General features: G+C 27.5%; 2 protein-coding genes and 1 long non-coding RNA gene across 12 annotated transcripts in view; 1 reads left to right on the top strand and 2 right to left on the bottom strand.

The window, feature by feature from the left end:
• The window catches only part of LOC107994734 (flotillin-2), a 115,763-nt gene that overhangs the window by 88,503 nt on the left and 11,375 nt on the right, over positions 1-15,885 (bottom strand). The window lies entirely within an intron of this gene.
• LOC107994731 (glucose dehydrogenase [FAD, quinone]) lies at positions 849-12,162 on the top strand. 4 transcript variants are annotated; one of them, XM_017051774.3, is made up of 3 exons: positions 849-1,620; positions 8,880-10,497; positions 10,563-12,162. In XM_017051774.3, the coding sequence occupies exons 2-3, from the start codon at positions 9,083-9,085 to the stop codon at positions 10,609-10,611; spliced, it is 1,464 nt and encodes a 487-aa protein (XP_016907263.2). In that variant the 5' UTR covers positions 849-1,620; positions 8,880-9,082; the 3' UTR covers positions 10,612-12,162. The 4 variants fall into 4 exon arrangements, with proteins under 4 accessions (XP_016907263.2, XP_016907262.1, XP_016907261.1 ...); XM_017051773.3 differs by having other exon boundaries at positions 863-1,620; positions 8,880-10,885; positions 11,666-12,162; XM_017051772.3 differs by having other exon boundaries at positions 881-1,620; positions 8,880-12,162.
• On the bottom strand, positions 2,974-15,859 carry LOC107994735 (uncharacterized). Its single transcript, XR_003696839.2, has 6 exons — positions 15,597-15,859; positions 11,645-11,805; positions 6,235-6,659; positions 5,963-6,069; positions 5,056-5,583; positions 2,974-4,090 (listed from the first exon to the last, which is right to left on the bottom strand). It is a non-coding gene; the product is annotated as an uncharacterized LOC107994735 (long non-coding RNA).

Below are 15,885 nucleotides of genomic sequence, written 5' to 3'. Positions count from 1 at the left end.
ATTACTCGATACTAAAGAATCATATCGATCTTTTCTTTTTGTAGATAGAGTTACATAGAAGAGATCGTCTTTACCATTCTTATATAAATCTCTATTCTATAAATATTCTTGTTTTACGTTTATTAGTTAATAATAGCTTTCGAAACAAATGTCCATAAAGATTAACGATCATAATTATATAAATGTATATTTTTTTTTATGATGTTTATTCGAAATATTAATCATATAAGTAATACATCTTATTTTTATGAATATTCATTTTATCACGGATCGAATATTCACTCATAACGGTTTATTATTTTGTTACAACAGTACGTCAACATTTTTACGACAAACAGTTCGAAACGAGGAGAAACGTGTATTGAACAACTTTCTTTCTTTTATTCGAAATTCGTAGGCAGTCCCATCATAGATAGTGATGTTAAACGTGATGGTGGTCACGTATCGCTTGCAGACATTTCACAACACGAATAAATCCTCTTCTAAAAACTAATGCTAATTCTACGTGGATTAATTTCTTAATACCATACAAGATGAAAAATATTCGGCCAATAACTTGGCAGCAATTTGTCACGTTCTAAAATTAATTCTAACCTTTAAAGAAGTTCTCGACTTTCTATCGAAAAAATTTTCAATATTATTCACGAATTTTCTGTTTTCTCTATGTCCATCCTCTATTTAAATCAAATATTTTGTTAACATTTTAATTAATTACAAAAATAAAGAAGAACAATCTCACAATTCTCAAAAATAACATTAAACATTCAACAACATTCTATTTTATTATTATCTCCAATTTCCTTTCAATTTCCACTTTTTAATAAAATAAAACAGAAAAAACATCACACAATCTTATAATCTCTTTCTGTTCTAAAAATTTCCAAAAATCTTAAAAATCACTCCTTTCTCAAATTTCCTTTTACTTTTAATCAAGAAACAAACCAATCTCTTTCCAAAAATGCCTTAAGAAATTCCTAACCTCACTTTCTCTCCCTTCCGAAAAAAAACAAAACAAAACAAAACAAAACAATATTATACAATCCAATCGCAAAATTGAGCGCATAAAACATCTTCCTCCTCGGTTAAAGAAGAAGGAAGAAGCGGCCAGGAACTGGACAATATGACGCGCAACGTTAACGCCGGTGTGCAAGCACCAGTTGTTACCACATTGTCAGGGGGGATATAGTATCGCGATAGGTAACCACAGGAAGAGAATACTTTCACTGCCAAACGTACGGTTGGGAGCCTTGGAGAAGGACGAGAAAACACTGGACTAGAGGCATCGACGACTGTTAGGCCAGACGGATAAGGACGGTGAGAGTGAAACGAGTTAGGCACAGCCTGGGCACGCGACTATTCTCTCTATCGTTTTTCCTGACTTTCCTTGTTCGACGATCGTTGAACGAAACCACAGTGAACCACGGCGTTCGAAAATCGATCCTCTTTTGTGTACCGTTTCGAAGAAACCGGAGAAAAGTAGTTCACATTCCAATCGTTTGGAATTTGGTTACCGACTGGTTTACTTTTAGAGAAAGAGGAAAAGAAGGAGAGAGATTCGATCGAGATATTTAAGAAGAGATTTTTTTGGGAGATGGGAAGAAAATCTGTATGAAAATCGAGGTAAGAGTTTAAAATTGTGTTATCCTTTATTTTGCATCGGGTTGATTTGGGAAATGGAAGAATTTTGAAAAGATTTCATCATCGTGAAAAATGGAAAATGTTTTTTATGTGAACAATGTGAACGTTTTATTAAAAGTGAAAGAATCGAAATGTATTTCGATTATAATGCTAAAATTGTTGAACATTTCTTTTTTTAGAATTTTTAAAAATTTTAATAAGACAAAATTCTGTGTATTGGGTAATAATGGGGAAATTATTTCTGCTGACGCGATGAGAATTATTATTCAATAGATTTAAAGGAAATTCATTAGAGATAAAGGATCGTGATAACACTGAGATCACTGATAAAGAAGTTTTTAGAGTCACGTGTAGTAGTAATTGTAAGTTTTTTGTGATGAAGATTTTGGCATATTACAAAAATCTATGAATGATTTATATAATCATAATTTATCGTTATCTAATAATTGTTACGAAGAAATATTATACGCGAAATATTTATAAATACATGTGTTTCAACCAGGAAAAAGAAAACTATTAAATCACCCAACAAACACATCACGAATCGTGATCGATTAAATCGATTTTCAATTTTTAAATGTTAAAGCATCAAATATTAGAATGAATGAATTAAATATTGAAAAATGATAATAGATTTATATATAAATGCATTAAAAATATTCACATTTTTCATTAAAAAAATTAAAAATTATTCGAACGAAAATGTAGATACGTATAAACAAATTTGAACTTTTATTGAAATATGCAGAAATCGAATATGAAATGCAAAAAAAATATAATTTTCAAAAATAATTTTAAATATAAATTATTTTTATAATTCATAAATTTATAGAATGATATATAAGTATTACGTCTATCTTTTTGTTTGAAATATTTCACATATATTTCGCTTATGCAATATTAAGCTTATGCAACAAAATTCGCGCAAAATTAAATCAGGTTTCCTAGAGTCTTTTTTTTTTTCTAATATTACGAATCGAATTAATGCATTTCAAAAAAATAAAAAAATAAATAAATAAAAACATAAAATATGTAAAAATAAAGGAAAGTGAAAAAAAAAATAAAATAAACGATCATGTAATATAAATTATTTTATTCACATTTCATTCACAAAGAAAAAAAATTCGAAAGACACAAAATAGATCAATTTCTAAAAGAAAAAGGAAAATAAAAAGAAAATTAAATTTAGAGACACAGAATAAACTAAATGAAAATAAAAAATACTTTTACAAATCTCACGTAACTTTTTCATACTTACTTTCAAAAACACCCTCACTCAAGACAACACGTCAAGATTTTCATCTTAATGGATGAAAGAAAAAAAAATTCAGGTAAACTGCATATTAACTTTACTCATTTTCTCAATTATCTTATCTACTTACTTCCACCGTCATTTAAAAGAAAGAAAGTCACGCGAATTTTAGTTACATAATTTCGCAAAAAATTTTCTCATCTTAATGTTTCACAATATAGTGAAAACAATTTTAATATTATATTTATTATTATATTTTTTATCACTATATGTATTTTTCAACAAATACTTTTGTTACATAAACATAATTTTATCTCGGGCAATGAATTGTTAATCAAATTGAAGTAACTTTATACAATGTAACATTGGTTATGTCTACACATGAAACACATGAAACACATGAAACCTCCGAATCTTGAATGGCGTGTTTACATTAAGCAAGTTTTGACCATGACGTTTAATGTAAACACAGCCTTTAATATACACACACTTTCGTGAAGCAAATAATTTTAAATTTCTCTAATTTCTAAAGCTGCGTTTACATTTTAATCGATTACATTTTAATTTGATCGATTCGTTAAAAAATCTCATCGAAATTAAATTTCAATTGAATAAACGTAACGTAACTGATATAAATTATTATACAATAAAAATACAATAATGCTCGCTTTAATATCTGCAATATAAATCTTATATACGACTTTTGTAAAATCAAGCGAGACAAAAAGAAGTGAATGTAAATTAATATCCAATTCTGTTTAAATTAGGTTACATTAAATTTTTTTAGGTTAGATTTATCTCGTACAATTTCAATCCAAAATTCGATTTCGAGAATTTGCGAATTCAAAATCGAGTGAAAAAAAGGAAATAAGTGTAAGTTAAATAAAGGATTTTCAATTCATTTAAGTTAGGTTAGATTTTACTTCAAGATTCTGTTTCTAAAAATTGGTAGAAATAACGATGTTAAAGCGAACGTTACTGTAAGGAAAGAAAATCTACGATAAATGAAGATTTCTTGATCTGAAAATGGTAAAGTAATCGTCGAATTTTTTACGAAGTTTGCCTCGTTTCGAACGAAGAAACTCTCACGCAATAGGAAACGCAGGAGCTGATCTCTCTTTCGCCGAAAGAAAAATTAACTCGGCTTTGAACTGAGAACTCACGTGATTCGTCTATTCTCGATCGATGGAACTCTCTTACCTGAAACAAAAAATAAAAAAAAAATAGGATACATATGTATCATCGTCAATTTTTCAATCGTTAAACGTATGGTTTTGAAATCTCGTGGAATTATATTAATGTCTCTATTACACGGTGAACGGTTTCGATAAGAAACGAGTTGCACGTTGTATCGATTTTCCTATAAATGTGCATGTGCATAAAGGATTTATGGTTTCTGTCGCGAGTCAATGGAATAGCGGAGATAGTAATATTTATGATTTATTCTTTTTTTTAGGATTTATAGGAAGGAAAGGATATGTACGATCAAGTAAATTGATGTTAAAAGTTTTATTTCTCTAAATAATAATTATCACTAATAAAGTTTTTCCTACGAGTTTTATAAACCTGAATGCTTTTAATGTGAAGTAAAATTAAGGTTATAATCTTGAAATTCACTATTAAAATTTATATTATGTAATTTTAATAAAACGAAATCATCATTCATATCAGTCCTTAAAAAATACAATTTGTAATCTTTTTTTAATCATTACGCAGCCAATATTTTCTTTATATTCAATAGAAAAGAATTACGATTGATCAATGAATTCTAATTTAATTTGAAATCTTGAGATTAATAAGATGTAGAAAAATAATAAATTCAAGTTACATGTTTATAAATAATAAAAATACAAATAACATAATCAAATAAAATTGATATTGATTCTTTAAGACTTAAGAAATAAAAGTTTTCTTTCTTCTTCTTAAATTTTGATCTCGAACTCAATATTATTTAATTTAAATCCAATTATTTGTGCAATAAAGAATCACTGTGAAGTTAATGTTACAAACACCGGAGGCATAAACGTAATCATTACATTATCGATTTAGACGTAACAGCCTGTTTCCGATCAAACTTGTAATTTCAACAAGGAAAAGTTCCAGCAACACAGCTTCCGCACTGCTTTCTTACACGATGCACAAATTACACGGGGGCAGAAACATACCGTGCAGAAACAACATTTCCTCTCTTTCACCATTGTTTATCCACAAGAATCGTTTCGATGTTCTCTAATATTTATTTTGTCGTATTTCTCGACCGTATTTTTTTTCTTCTCAATTTTTTCTCATTTTTTTCTCTTTCTCTCTCTTTTACTTTTCTTCCAACGACCAACAATCGCGCAAACATCGCGTTTTCCATAGCGAATGCGTCGGATTTAAAAACTTTCTCGCGTTTTTTTTTCTCGACCATGGAAAATATGGATTCCTTCGTGACTGGGCGTATGATGAAAATGATATTTTAAGCGTTTTCTCTTCGAAGCAAATGCATGCACCAAGCTCTTTTTTATCAAGAGTTTGATATGTTCAAGCGTGTACGAATAGTTTTCATTTGCGTGTGATTTCTAGTATAATTGTCCATGTTCAATTTTATTATTTGGTTTACGAGAGAAGTTGGCTTGGAAGATTGATTTAAAAAGAAATCCTCTTATTTTTTTTCTTTTTTTCAGAGATTATTGCATTGTTTCTGTTAATAACTGAAACGAATATATAAAAAAAGAATATATCTTATCGGTTTTAACGACATCGAGATGTGTTATTAAATATAATCATTTTTCCCTATATAACTATCATTCAGTCTTAGAGATATCTTAAATTCCGTTATAATATCTAAGAGATAGAGTGAAACTAAAACATACCTCAGGCATTGTGAACTTAACCTAATTTGATCTTAACTAAATTTCAACTAAATTTCAACTAAATTTCAACTAAATTTCAAATCAAACTCTTAAAAAATATAGTGTTAAAAATATAGGTAAAAACTTTTTCTCTAATATAATTAATTTAATTATAATTTCCTTTTAATTTTTCATGCTATAGTTTATTATATAAGAGTATATATAATAGATTTCATACCATTATCAACAATATATTTATCCATTCAATTATATTAATTACATGACAATTACATGTACATGAGTTGATTTTTTAACAATAAATTTTTTACTAAATAGATAAAATGACTGAAAAAAAAGAGAATTTTAAAAGTTATTTCGTAATGGGAAAAGTGAAATCTGTAAATTTCAGATTAATTTAAAATTTATACGATTTAAAAGAATTATTTTATAGAAAAAAATCTGTCACCTATATTAAAAAAAAATCTCTTCTCGAGCAATTTACAACCTTACCATTTATCTACTGTGAAAACCTACAAAGACTTATTCCAGAACCTATTAACCCAAATAAAGTGGTGATCGATTCTCATACACTCTCGACCACACTTCACTACATCAGCAATGGTTCGAGCTCGTTAATTGTTACAACAATCCTTTTGATTACACGTTTCTCTACAACAGTATTTCATGATCCAAAACGAGCATTATTCTATGAAATCGTATTGAACATCAAGGTGAGAACTCTGTGGACAAGCGTAATATAATTTCTATGCTGATTTAAGAATTAATAATAGATGGTTATTCTTGAAATGAAAAGTAAGAAGATCCAGAATTATTTTCCAAATATTTTTCCAAATCTTGCCTTATCCACATTAATCGTGGATTATTTAGAGACGATGAAGAGGTTAGGTTAGATTTAATTATTGAGGATTAAAAATCTGAAATGAAAAATAGATAATTTTAAAATAAAATAAAAAAGTTATATAAAAGTAAGTAAAGTAAAAGTGAGTAAAATTAAAACTGAATTCTATTATATAATATACGTATAAAATGAATATTTGTGAATGGTGAAAATCTTCATGATAATTTCATACTCTTTAAGTGAAACATCATTTATTTCTTCAATTCAAATACACAAATATTCTTTTAATTGGCATAAAATTAAAAAATTTTTATTAAAATTTTTATTAAATTATTATTTTTAAAATATTTTCAATAAAAAAATTCTTATCATTTGACATAGTTATTGATTTACGTTCCTAGAATTTTCTTACTAAAAAATTACTAAAAAAAATCATGAATTTAATAATTTTTAAAAATTTTTCGTTATTTAAATTAATTAATAAACGATATAACAACAGAAAAATCTATCTTATTAAAAAATAAAAATACTTTTCTATTCTCTCGTTTATCTTCACTTAATATTCATTCGAACCAGTAATCAATAATAGTTATCAACAGGTATCTTGCATAAAAAAGAGAATTAAAAAGAAAAAAAAAACAAGGCAAAGTTTTTCGACAAAAATCATTTACTTTCCTTTGTAAATGTTACAATTAATCTATGTCACGACTAGGAAGATTTTGTTCTCACGACAAAAGTCAGAAATATTTGAAACGCAAGAAAGGCAGAGAGTGGACACGTAATATCCTCCGTGAAGGAAGGAAACGAGCAATGACAGAAGTTTATGCCGGCGCAACACTTTCACCTTTCCCTGTTATGAGATCACCATCTCGCTCATTCCATTGGCAAATACATAAATTCGTTAATTTTCTGCTCAAATGCCAGAATTATAGTAACCGCTTCGTTAACCGGTTTAGATTTTACTTTAGGATCCCTAGATTAGATAGGATCAGGGTTGCCACCTTATTCTACCGTATAAGCTCTGAATATCATAAATTGCCATATTAGAGATTTTAATTAAAACCCTAAAACCGAATAATAATAATGAAATATAATGCGTTTAATTAAGAACGATATTATTCTGTCTAAAAATTATTAAAGAAAATTTTAAACGTGAAAAAGATAATGAGAATAAAATATTGTATCTTTTTTTTCTTGAATGATAGTTAAAGTATTTTATTATAAATTAATAAAATTTAAATATTTATAAATGGTCTTCTTAATTTAATAATAATTATCAAATATTGTCAAATATATTTGAAATTGTATAAATTGTACAATTGGTGATTGTTGATATGATTGTGATTTAAATATAATTATTTTATTATCGATTAAATATAATTTTTTATCAATTTTTCTTTCCAAAAATATAGATCCATTTTAAAATTTTCAAAAATTAAATATTTCTTGATATGATTTTTTATAATTTTTCTGATTTATTATAACATAAGAATTATTACTATTAGAACACAATAGAATGCTAATAGAAATTACAATATAATTTTCAAATTATTTATTAATTATTTAATATTATAATATTGTATATATTGCTAAAAAAATAAAAATAACTTTTTTGAGAATTAATTTAGATAAAAAAGCAATATCCATTAAATCAATCTGATATTCTTTTCTTGAAAGCCCAATTAGAATTCAATGTTTTTTTCAACTTTTCTTCCTTCCTTCCGATAGGATTAATATATTGTATCCAAATGCGATCTAGCGCGTTGATTACCACCTATTTGCTTTCTCTTGCTCAATGAGAAAACGCTAAACACCCAGCATTCGAAAGTCAGAGATTGAATAGAGATCGTTTACCTGTTTAGTACTTTTTTCATGATAACAATCATTCTTAATTGGTGCTCTGATTAATATGATATTGATATATTGCCAACTATTTTATCAGATAATCGAAGAAATTAGTAAATGAACGTAATTTATTGATTTGATGTATTTACTTTATTAATAAAAAATATTTTATGATATTTCAAGTTTCAAAATCTATAATAAATCTCATGTGTGATTATTTTTATAAATTACATACAAGATAATTCATCTACCTTTCTTTTACTGTAAAATTCTCAATTTTCCTTTAATAAGTTTCGAATTATCATATTAATAATTTTACTGTCAAAAAAAATCATCTTATCTTAAATCTTATTTTAAACTTTCTGCTAATTCTCAATTTCTATTAATTTTAAAATTCCAAAAAATTCTTCGTCAAAATTTGTCAATTAAATCCAATTTTATCTACTTACAGAAATAACGCAATATCCCCATGAATAAATTACGAGAATCATCAAAAGCGCGATGAAGAACATAAAACTCCACGTATCGTTCAAAGTACATCGTATTCAGAAGATCGGCATCCGACCACCAGATATTCGATAAAATCGGGAGGCTGCGTGATGACATACAACCAAAATCAAAAATATTTTTCAAAAACCTGCCAATTGATGAAGAATGGTTCTCAGCGCGATCGTAGTTGCATCGGCTTTGAAAGGAGCCTTGAGTCTCATGGGCACGAGCCTGTGGTTAATTCCACTATTGATAGCAGGCCTATCTTATTATCGATACGATCAACTGGATCCAGAAAGCCGACCAATCGACAGATACCCTCTTTATCCGGAATACGACTTTATCGTGGTGGGTGGTGGATCAGCCGGGGCCGTTGTAGCCAACAGATTGTCAGAAATACCAAAATGGAACATTCTTTTGCTCGAGGCTGGCCCGGACGAGAACGAAGTGACGGACGTGCCTTCTTTGGCAGCATATCTCCAACTGACGAAAATCGATTGGAAATACAAAACGGAACCCACAGGCAGGGCTTGTTTGGCTATGAAAGATAGCCGTTGCAACTGGCCTCGAGGCAAAGTACTAGGTGGCTCTAGTGTGCTGAATTACATGCTCTACGTAAGAGGAAACAGACATGATTATGATCACTGGGAATCGATGGGTAATCCTGGGTGGGGATACGACCAGGCGCTCTACTATTTCAAAAAATCGGAAGATAATAGGAATCCATACCTGCAAAAAAGTCCATATCACTCGACAGGTGGTTATTTGACCGTGCAAGAATCACCGTGGAAGACTCCTTTAGTAGTGGCGTTCGTTCAAGCGGGAACGGAAATAGGATACGAGAATAGAGATATAAACGGAGAACGGCAGACAGGATTCATGATAGCCCAAGGTACTATTCGCAGAGGTAGCAGGTGTTCCACTGCTAAAGCTTTTCTAAGACCGATCAGACTGCGCAGGAACATTCACACTGCCATGAATTGTCACGTGACTAGAATACTCATAGATCCTATAGCGATGAGAGCAACTGGTGTCGAATTCGTGAGGGACGGACGCAGACAAATAGTGCGGGCAAAGAAGGAAGTAATCTTATCGGCAGGGGCGATCAACAGCGCGCAAATCTTGATGTTATCCGGAATAGGACCCAAAGAGCACCTGCGTCATATAGGAATACCAGTGATCAAGGATCTTCGAGTGGGCGATAATTTGCAAGATCACATAGGTATGGGCGGTCTTACGTTTCTCATAGATAAACCTGTAGCAATCGTCCAAGATAGATTTCAAGCAGCTGCCATAACTATGCATTACGTGGCCAATGGCAGAGGACCGATGACCACTCTAGGTGGCGTTGAGGGTTATGCTTTCGTCAATACGAAATATGCGAATCGATCCATCGATTATCCGGACATACAATTGCATATGGCGCCGGCATCCATTAGTTCGGACGCTGGTGTTCAAGTTAGAAAGGTTCTAGGCATAATCGATGAAGTTTACGATACTGTGTTCAAACCTATATCAAACAAGGACGCGTGGACTATTATGCCTCTTCTGTTGAGGCCTAAATCGAGAGGCACAGTCAGGTTACGTAGCTCTAACCCGTTTCACAGTCCGTTAATCAATGCTAATTACTTCTCCGATCCGATAGATATCGCCACTTTGGTCGAAGGTGCCAAAATCGCAATGAGAATCAATGAGGCTAAAGTGTTCAAACAATTCGGATCCAGAGTTCACGGAATTAAAGTGCCTGGGTGTAAGCATTTGAAGTTTGCCTCGGACGCGTATTGGGAATGCCATATTCGGCATATCTCTATGACGATTTATCATCCAGTTGGAACGGCAAAAATGGGCCCTTCGAGTGATCCTACCGCGGTCGTCGATCCTAGATTGAGAGTATACGGTGTTAGAGGATTGAGAGTGATCGATGCGTCGATCATGCCCACTATTTCCAGCGGAAATACGAATGCGCCGGTAATTATGATAGGGGAGAAAGGGGCCGATCTCGTGAAGAACGATTGGTTGGCGATAGAAAGTGCGAGAAATTGACGGATTTTTTAAGAAGTTGTTTTGATTTTGTGATTAAGATAGATATTCTTTGTTGATAGGTTAATTAATCTTTGTTGGTTAAAGAGTCAAACAAAAATTTGTAACGACTTCTGTGATTGTGATATGTTGAGTGTACATACTTTGTGTATATAAAATGTTTTATTAAATTAATCGTAAGATTGTTGTTAAGGTCTGATATAGCAATAGAATCAAATAAATGTGAAAAATAGAAAATTTCATTTGTGTTACGTCGTGTGTCGATTAAGTGGAAACATTTTTGGATAATTGAACGAATTTTAGACGATACTCTAAATGTCTTAATATAGATAGAATTATCAATGACATTAAATGAGAAGATTTAAAAGATTTTTAAAAAATGATGAAACAGGTGGATTTAAAAAATTAAAATTAATAAATTCGATATTGAGTGCGATGTGATTTGTCTTATCTGTTAAGTTATAATATTTTAAGTTATAATAACATTGTTAATATTCTAAGAAAATAAGACAAAAAAGAAAAATTTTATAGAGAAAAGATATATTGAGAAAAATATATCTTTTTTTAAAATTCAAATGTCAAGTTTAATTTGTTAAATGTTGACTTTTTATATAAATAATATCGATCGTTCTTTTTTGTCTTTCCAATACATAATATCAAATTAAATTTACAAAATTTATTATTTACAAAAAATATTTTCTTTCTCAGGTGAAGATGTATCAATCATGTGCCATAGTTTGTTGCATAACTTATTGATTTCCTTTACACGTGAAACAAAGAATCAATGATTATGTATTTTTTTATGTAACTTTTTCATCAATTTCTTTATTATCCATTTGTTGCATGACCTAAAACATACAGAAAAAAAAATAAAAAAAATTCCAAATTGTATTTTTTAAATTTTAATTTGAAATCTTAATTATTCAATCATATCGTTCTTGTAGCAAATGGACGATATAAATTTAAATTTATAAAAATAATATAAAAGAATATATAAACAATAACAATAGATAATAATATCGAAGAAAATCGATACTTTTTGAGAATGCAGAGTACAATTTAAAATGTATCAAGAGATGCAGCAAGAAATGCATCAAGAAACGAAACTTGAATCCAAATATTTCTAGATATGTATATTTTAGAACAATAAGAATGCATCAGAGATGAATGTATTTGATGAAAATAAAAATGCATCAACAGCATAATTGAGAAATAGTTATTTATACATCATTAATCAAAATATTAAGAAATCCTGAAATCCTTAAAAATATTAAAACAATCATCTATAAAATAGATCTCTTGTCATTGTAAAATTTAGAGAATTATGAAAATTTAAATTTTATTTGTCTTAACATTAATATTTATAACATATTCTAAAATATTCTACAACTCTAACTAAATTACATGAAATAATTTACTGAAGAGAATAATTCATCACATGAATTATTTAATAAATAATATTAATTAAATTATTTAATTAAAAATATTAATATTAATTATATGGAAATATCAGTTACAAGAAAAAAAACTTCAAATCGGAAATTCAAAAAATTATGAAACTTTGAGAATATATACATACACAATTTTTTTTTTGGTATTTGAAATCTTTTTCAAAAAGGTGAAATCAACCCTATAAAAATTCATCTATTCTTCGACTTTATATTATATTGGAAAAATGGGAAAAAGAAATAACTTTACATAATATCAGAATTTCAGAAAAATGGGAAAAAGAAATAACTTTACATAATATCAGATATGAATTTCAAAAAGTTTCATCCTCATATATCATAACATTTATGGATCATAAACAATGATATATTACTGATATCTATTCGCCTTGTATCAATTTGAATAATCGTTAAAAATTTCTGAATATATCCATATTCGTGAATGCTATTGATGTTCATTATTCGTGATATTTGAAGATACTTGAATTAGAAAAAATAAATTTGAAGAATTTCAAAGTATCGCGAAATTGAATTTTAAAAGAACGTATAAAATAATATCTAGAAAGATTAAGACAAATTTATATTCAGATATAAATTAATTAGATACAAATTAAATATTATAAATAAAACTTCATATTAGAAATATTGAAAAAATATATATTACTTTTTAATGGTGATGAAAATAGATTCAATCTAGAATCACATTCTGACTTGCTTTAAGGAAAAGCAAAAAGCGTTACAACAGTAGTACAATCTATAATCGCTGCTACACACAACTATATACTTCCAACAATATCATCTTATTTCTCTCTTTTTTTATTATTCTAAAGAAAGAAAGATGGAATCATTTATATAGCGACATCTGAAAACTTAACTAAAAAACTTATTGATGAATGAATCGTTAATAAATGTTTATCTAATGAGATCTCGGAATGTTTTATCATTGAAATGCTTATCTACGTTATAAAATACGTTACAAGTATACTAATCGTGTAGATCAATTTACAGCATCGAACGAAAAAGGACAAGAATTTACATTTAAATACAAGAGCGAAATTTAAGATTTCTTAAGAAATTTAAGATATGAGAGGAGAAAATTATAATAATTACGACATTTATTATGAATGTATGGAATAATATCATCACATTAAATTATATTTTATTCTCTAATTTATAATCAATTTCGCCACCAAGATATATTATCATATATTGATGAGAAATAAATTTTAAGATCCAATAGAATTTGTTCTTACGTAATAAAATTTCCTAGAATCGCCTCAATGTTCCATGTTTATGTTATTATACCGTGTTTATGATGTAATAAGTTCTATTTATTTTTATATATATTTTTTTTATGAATTTCGTCCCAACGAAGAATTATATTTATACACTTATTTATTTATACACTTTATATTTATTATATATATTATATAATATTTATATATATATTATATATTTATATTATATTATATTTATTATATAATTATATTTATACACTTGTATCCTTTCATTGATATTAATCTAATTTTTATGGAATTTTATAATATAACATTATAAAAAAAAATAAAGAAATTTGATAATTTCGTTAAAAATAAAAAGATTTTATAAATGAATATCTATGTATGTGATGATTTTATAAATGAATATATGTATATATGTATATCTAAATGATAAAAACTTTTGAAAATTTAGCAAGGAAAATCAGTGATTCACCAAAGCTAAATATAAAACTAAATATAATAGAACCTATTATTTTTTTTATATTAATGATTAATAAGTGTTTTATAAGATAGTGATCTTATAAGAAAACAAACAATTTTTGTAAAATTGATTTTTTTTTGTTTTTCTTATAGTTATAACGTAAAATTGAAGAATACATAAGAATAAACAAATTTTGAGTATATATTCTCAAATATTTTTTTATATTTTTTTGAACTTTTCGAATCGAAAATCTTTCTTCGTCAATTAAAATTATTTCAATTATATCAACAAATTTTTCGTTATCAAAACGAATCAATGAAACAAAAATGAAATTATTTATTGGCAAAATAATAATTATTTAAATATATATTATAGTAAAATAACGTAAAAATATACGATTTTATAAAATAATGATATAATACGATATAAATAACGATATAAAATATATGATTTTAGATTGTAGATAATATTAATTGTATAAAAGGTAATTTTATATGGTGAAAATAAATAATGAAAAGATAAAATAAATTTTTCTTGTTTGAAATTTCGTTTTCGCATAAATTTTAACAATTTTACCAAATTGAATACTGAATTATTGATAAAAAGTTATTCTTATGTGTAAAAATAAGTAAAAAATACAAAATAAAATTTTCTTTCAAAAAATTCGAATTTTCAAATTTCATTTTCATCCGCTTCGAATAAAAAAATTATTTATTATTTCTCTTTTTCGATTCATTTGTTTTTTCATACATATTTGCTTATAACATAGATATCAAACATTTTAGAATTCATTAATTTTATAATGAAGTTCATCAATATTCAATACTATTATTTACATAAAAAATATTCTCGAATCTAGTATAGAATCAATGTTTGTTCATCCTATTATTTTGTAATTTTTATATTTATTTTATGTGAATTGAGTCTTGTTGGTTTATAATAAAATTTTATATTAAAAACTTGTTTCGAAAACAACTAAAGATATTTTGAATTTAATGTAAAATAAAAAAAAATATAAATTTTAATTTGATATAAATATCATTTCGACATTTTCAAAATTTTTAAAGTTTATCGAGTATTTTTTTTTAAATTTGTAAATGTCGTTTAAATTTTATAATAAAATAAATCACGATATTTTTGATATCGTTTAATTTTTATCTGAGAAACTTTATTTACATTATATTTACATATATTTCAATATTCTTGAAATGTAACGTTTTATTTTACATATATTTTCTATTTTCGATATTGTTACTATTCCTATGATCATATTTCAATATAATTAATTAAAACGATTTCATAAATAAAAATAAACGTATTGCATATATCGCATATATGCCGTTATTGCTGGTTCTCATACGTTTTTATTAGAATTTGTTTGAGATTTCAATCGCTCATGAAAACTAACATTTCAATCAAATACATAAAATCAGAACACAGATAAGAATAAAATAAAAAAGCACAAATATTGAAAATCGAAAGACACTTACTTTAAGCAAAAAAGACACTCGATCAATTTTTCACTTTCCACTTATCCCTACACATCTAAGAAATCACCACATGTTTACTACAACCGTAACAACAACTCTTAATAAGAAATACATAAATAATCTTCAATGTAATCAATCCCATCTTTTTCTTTCAAGAAACGATTCTTCTCTCTTTTATCCATAACCTCACATTCGTGAAAACCTTTGGTGGCTCGAATAGGCGGAGTGGACCGTGTCGAGCGTTGCGCATGCGCAACACGTAGTTCGACAAAATAAATAACGCGCCACG

The sequence above is a fragment of the Apis cerana genome, linkage group LG1, assembly GCF_029169275.1.
Source record: "Apis cerana isolate GH-2021 linkage group LG1, AcerK_1.0, whole genome shotgun sequence".
NCBI lineage: Eukaryota > Metazoa > Arthropoda > Insecta > Hymenoptera > Apidae > Apis > Apis cerana.
Note: the sequence above shows the minus strand (reverse complement) of the source record. Positions and strands in the feature narration are given on the sequence as shown.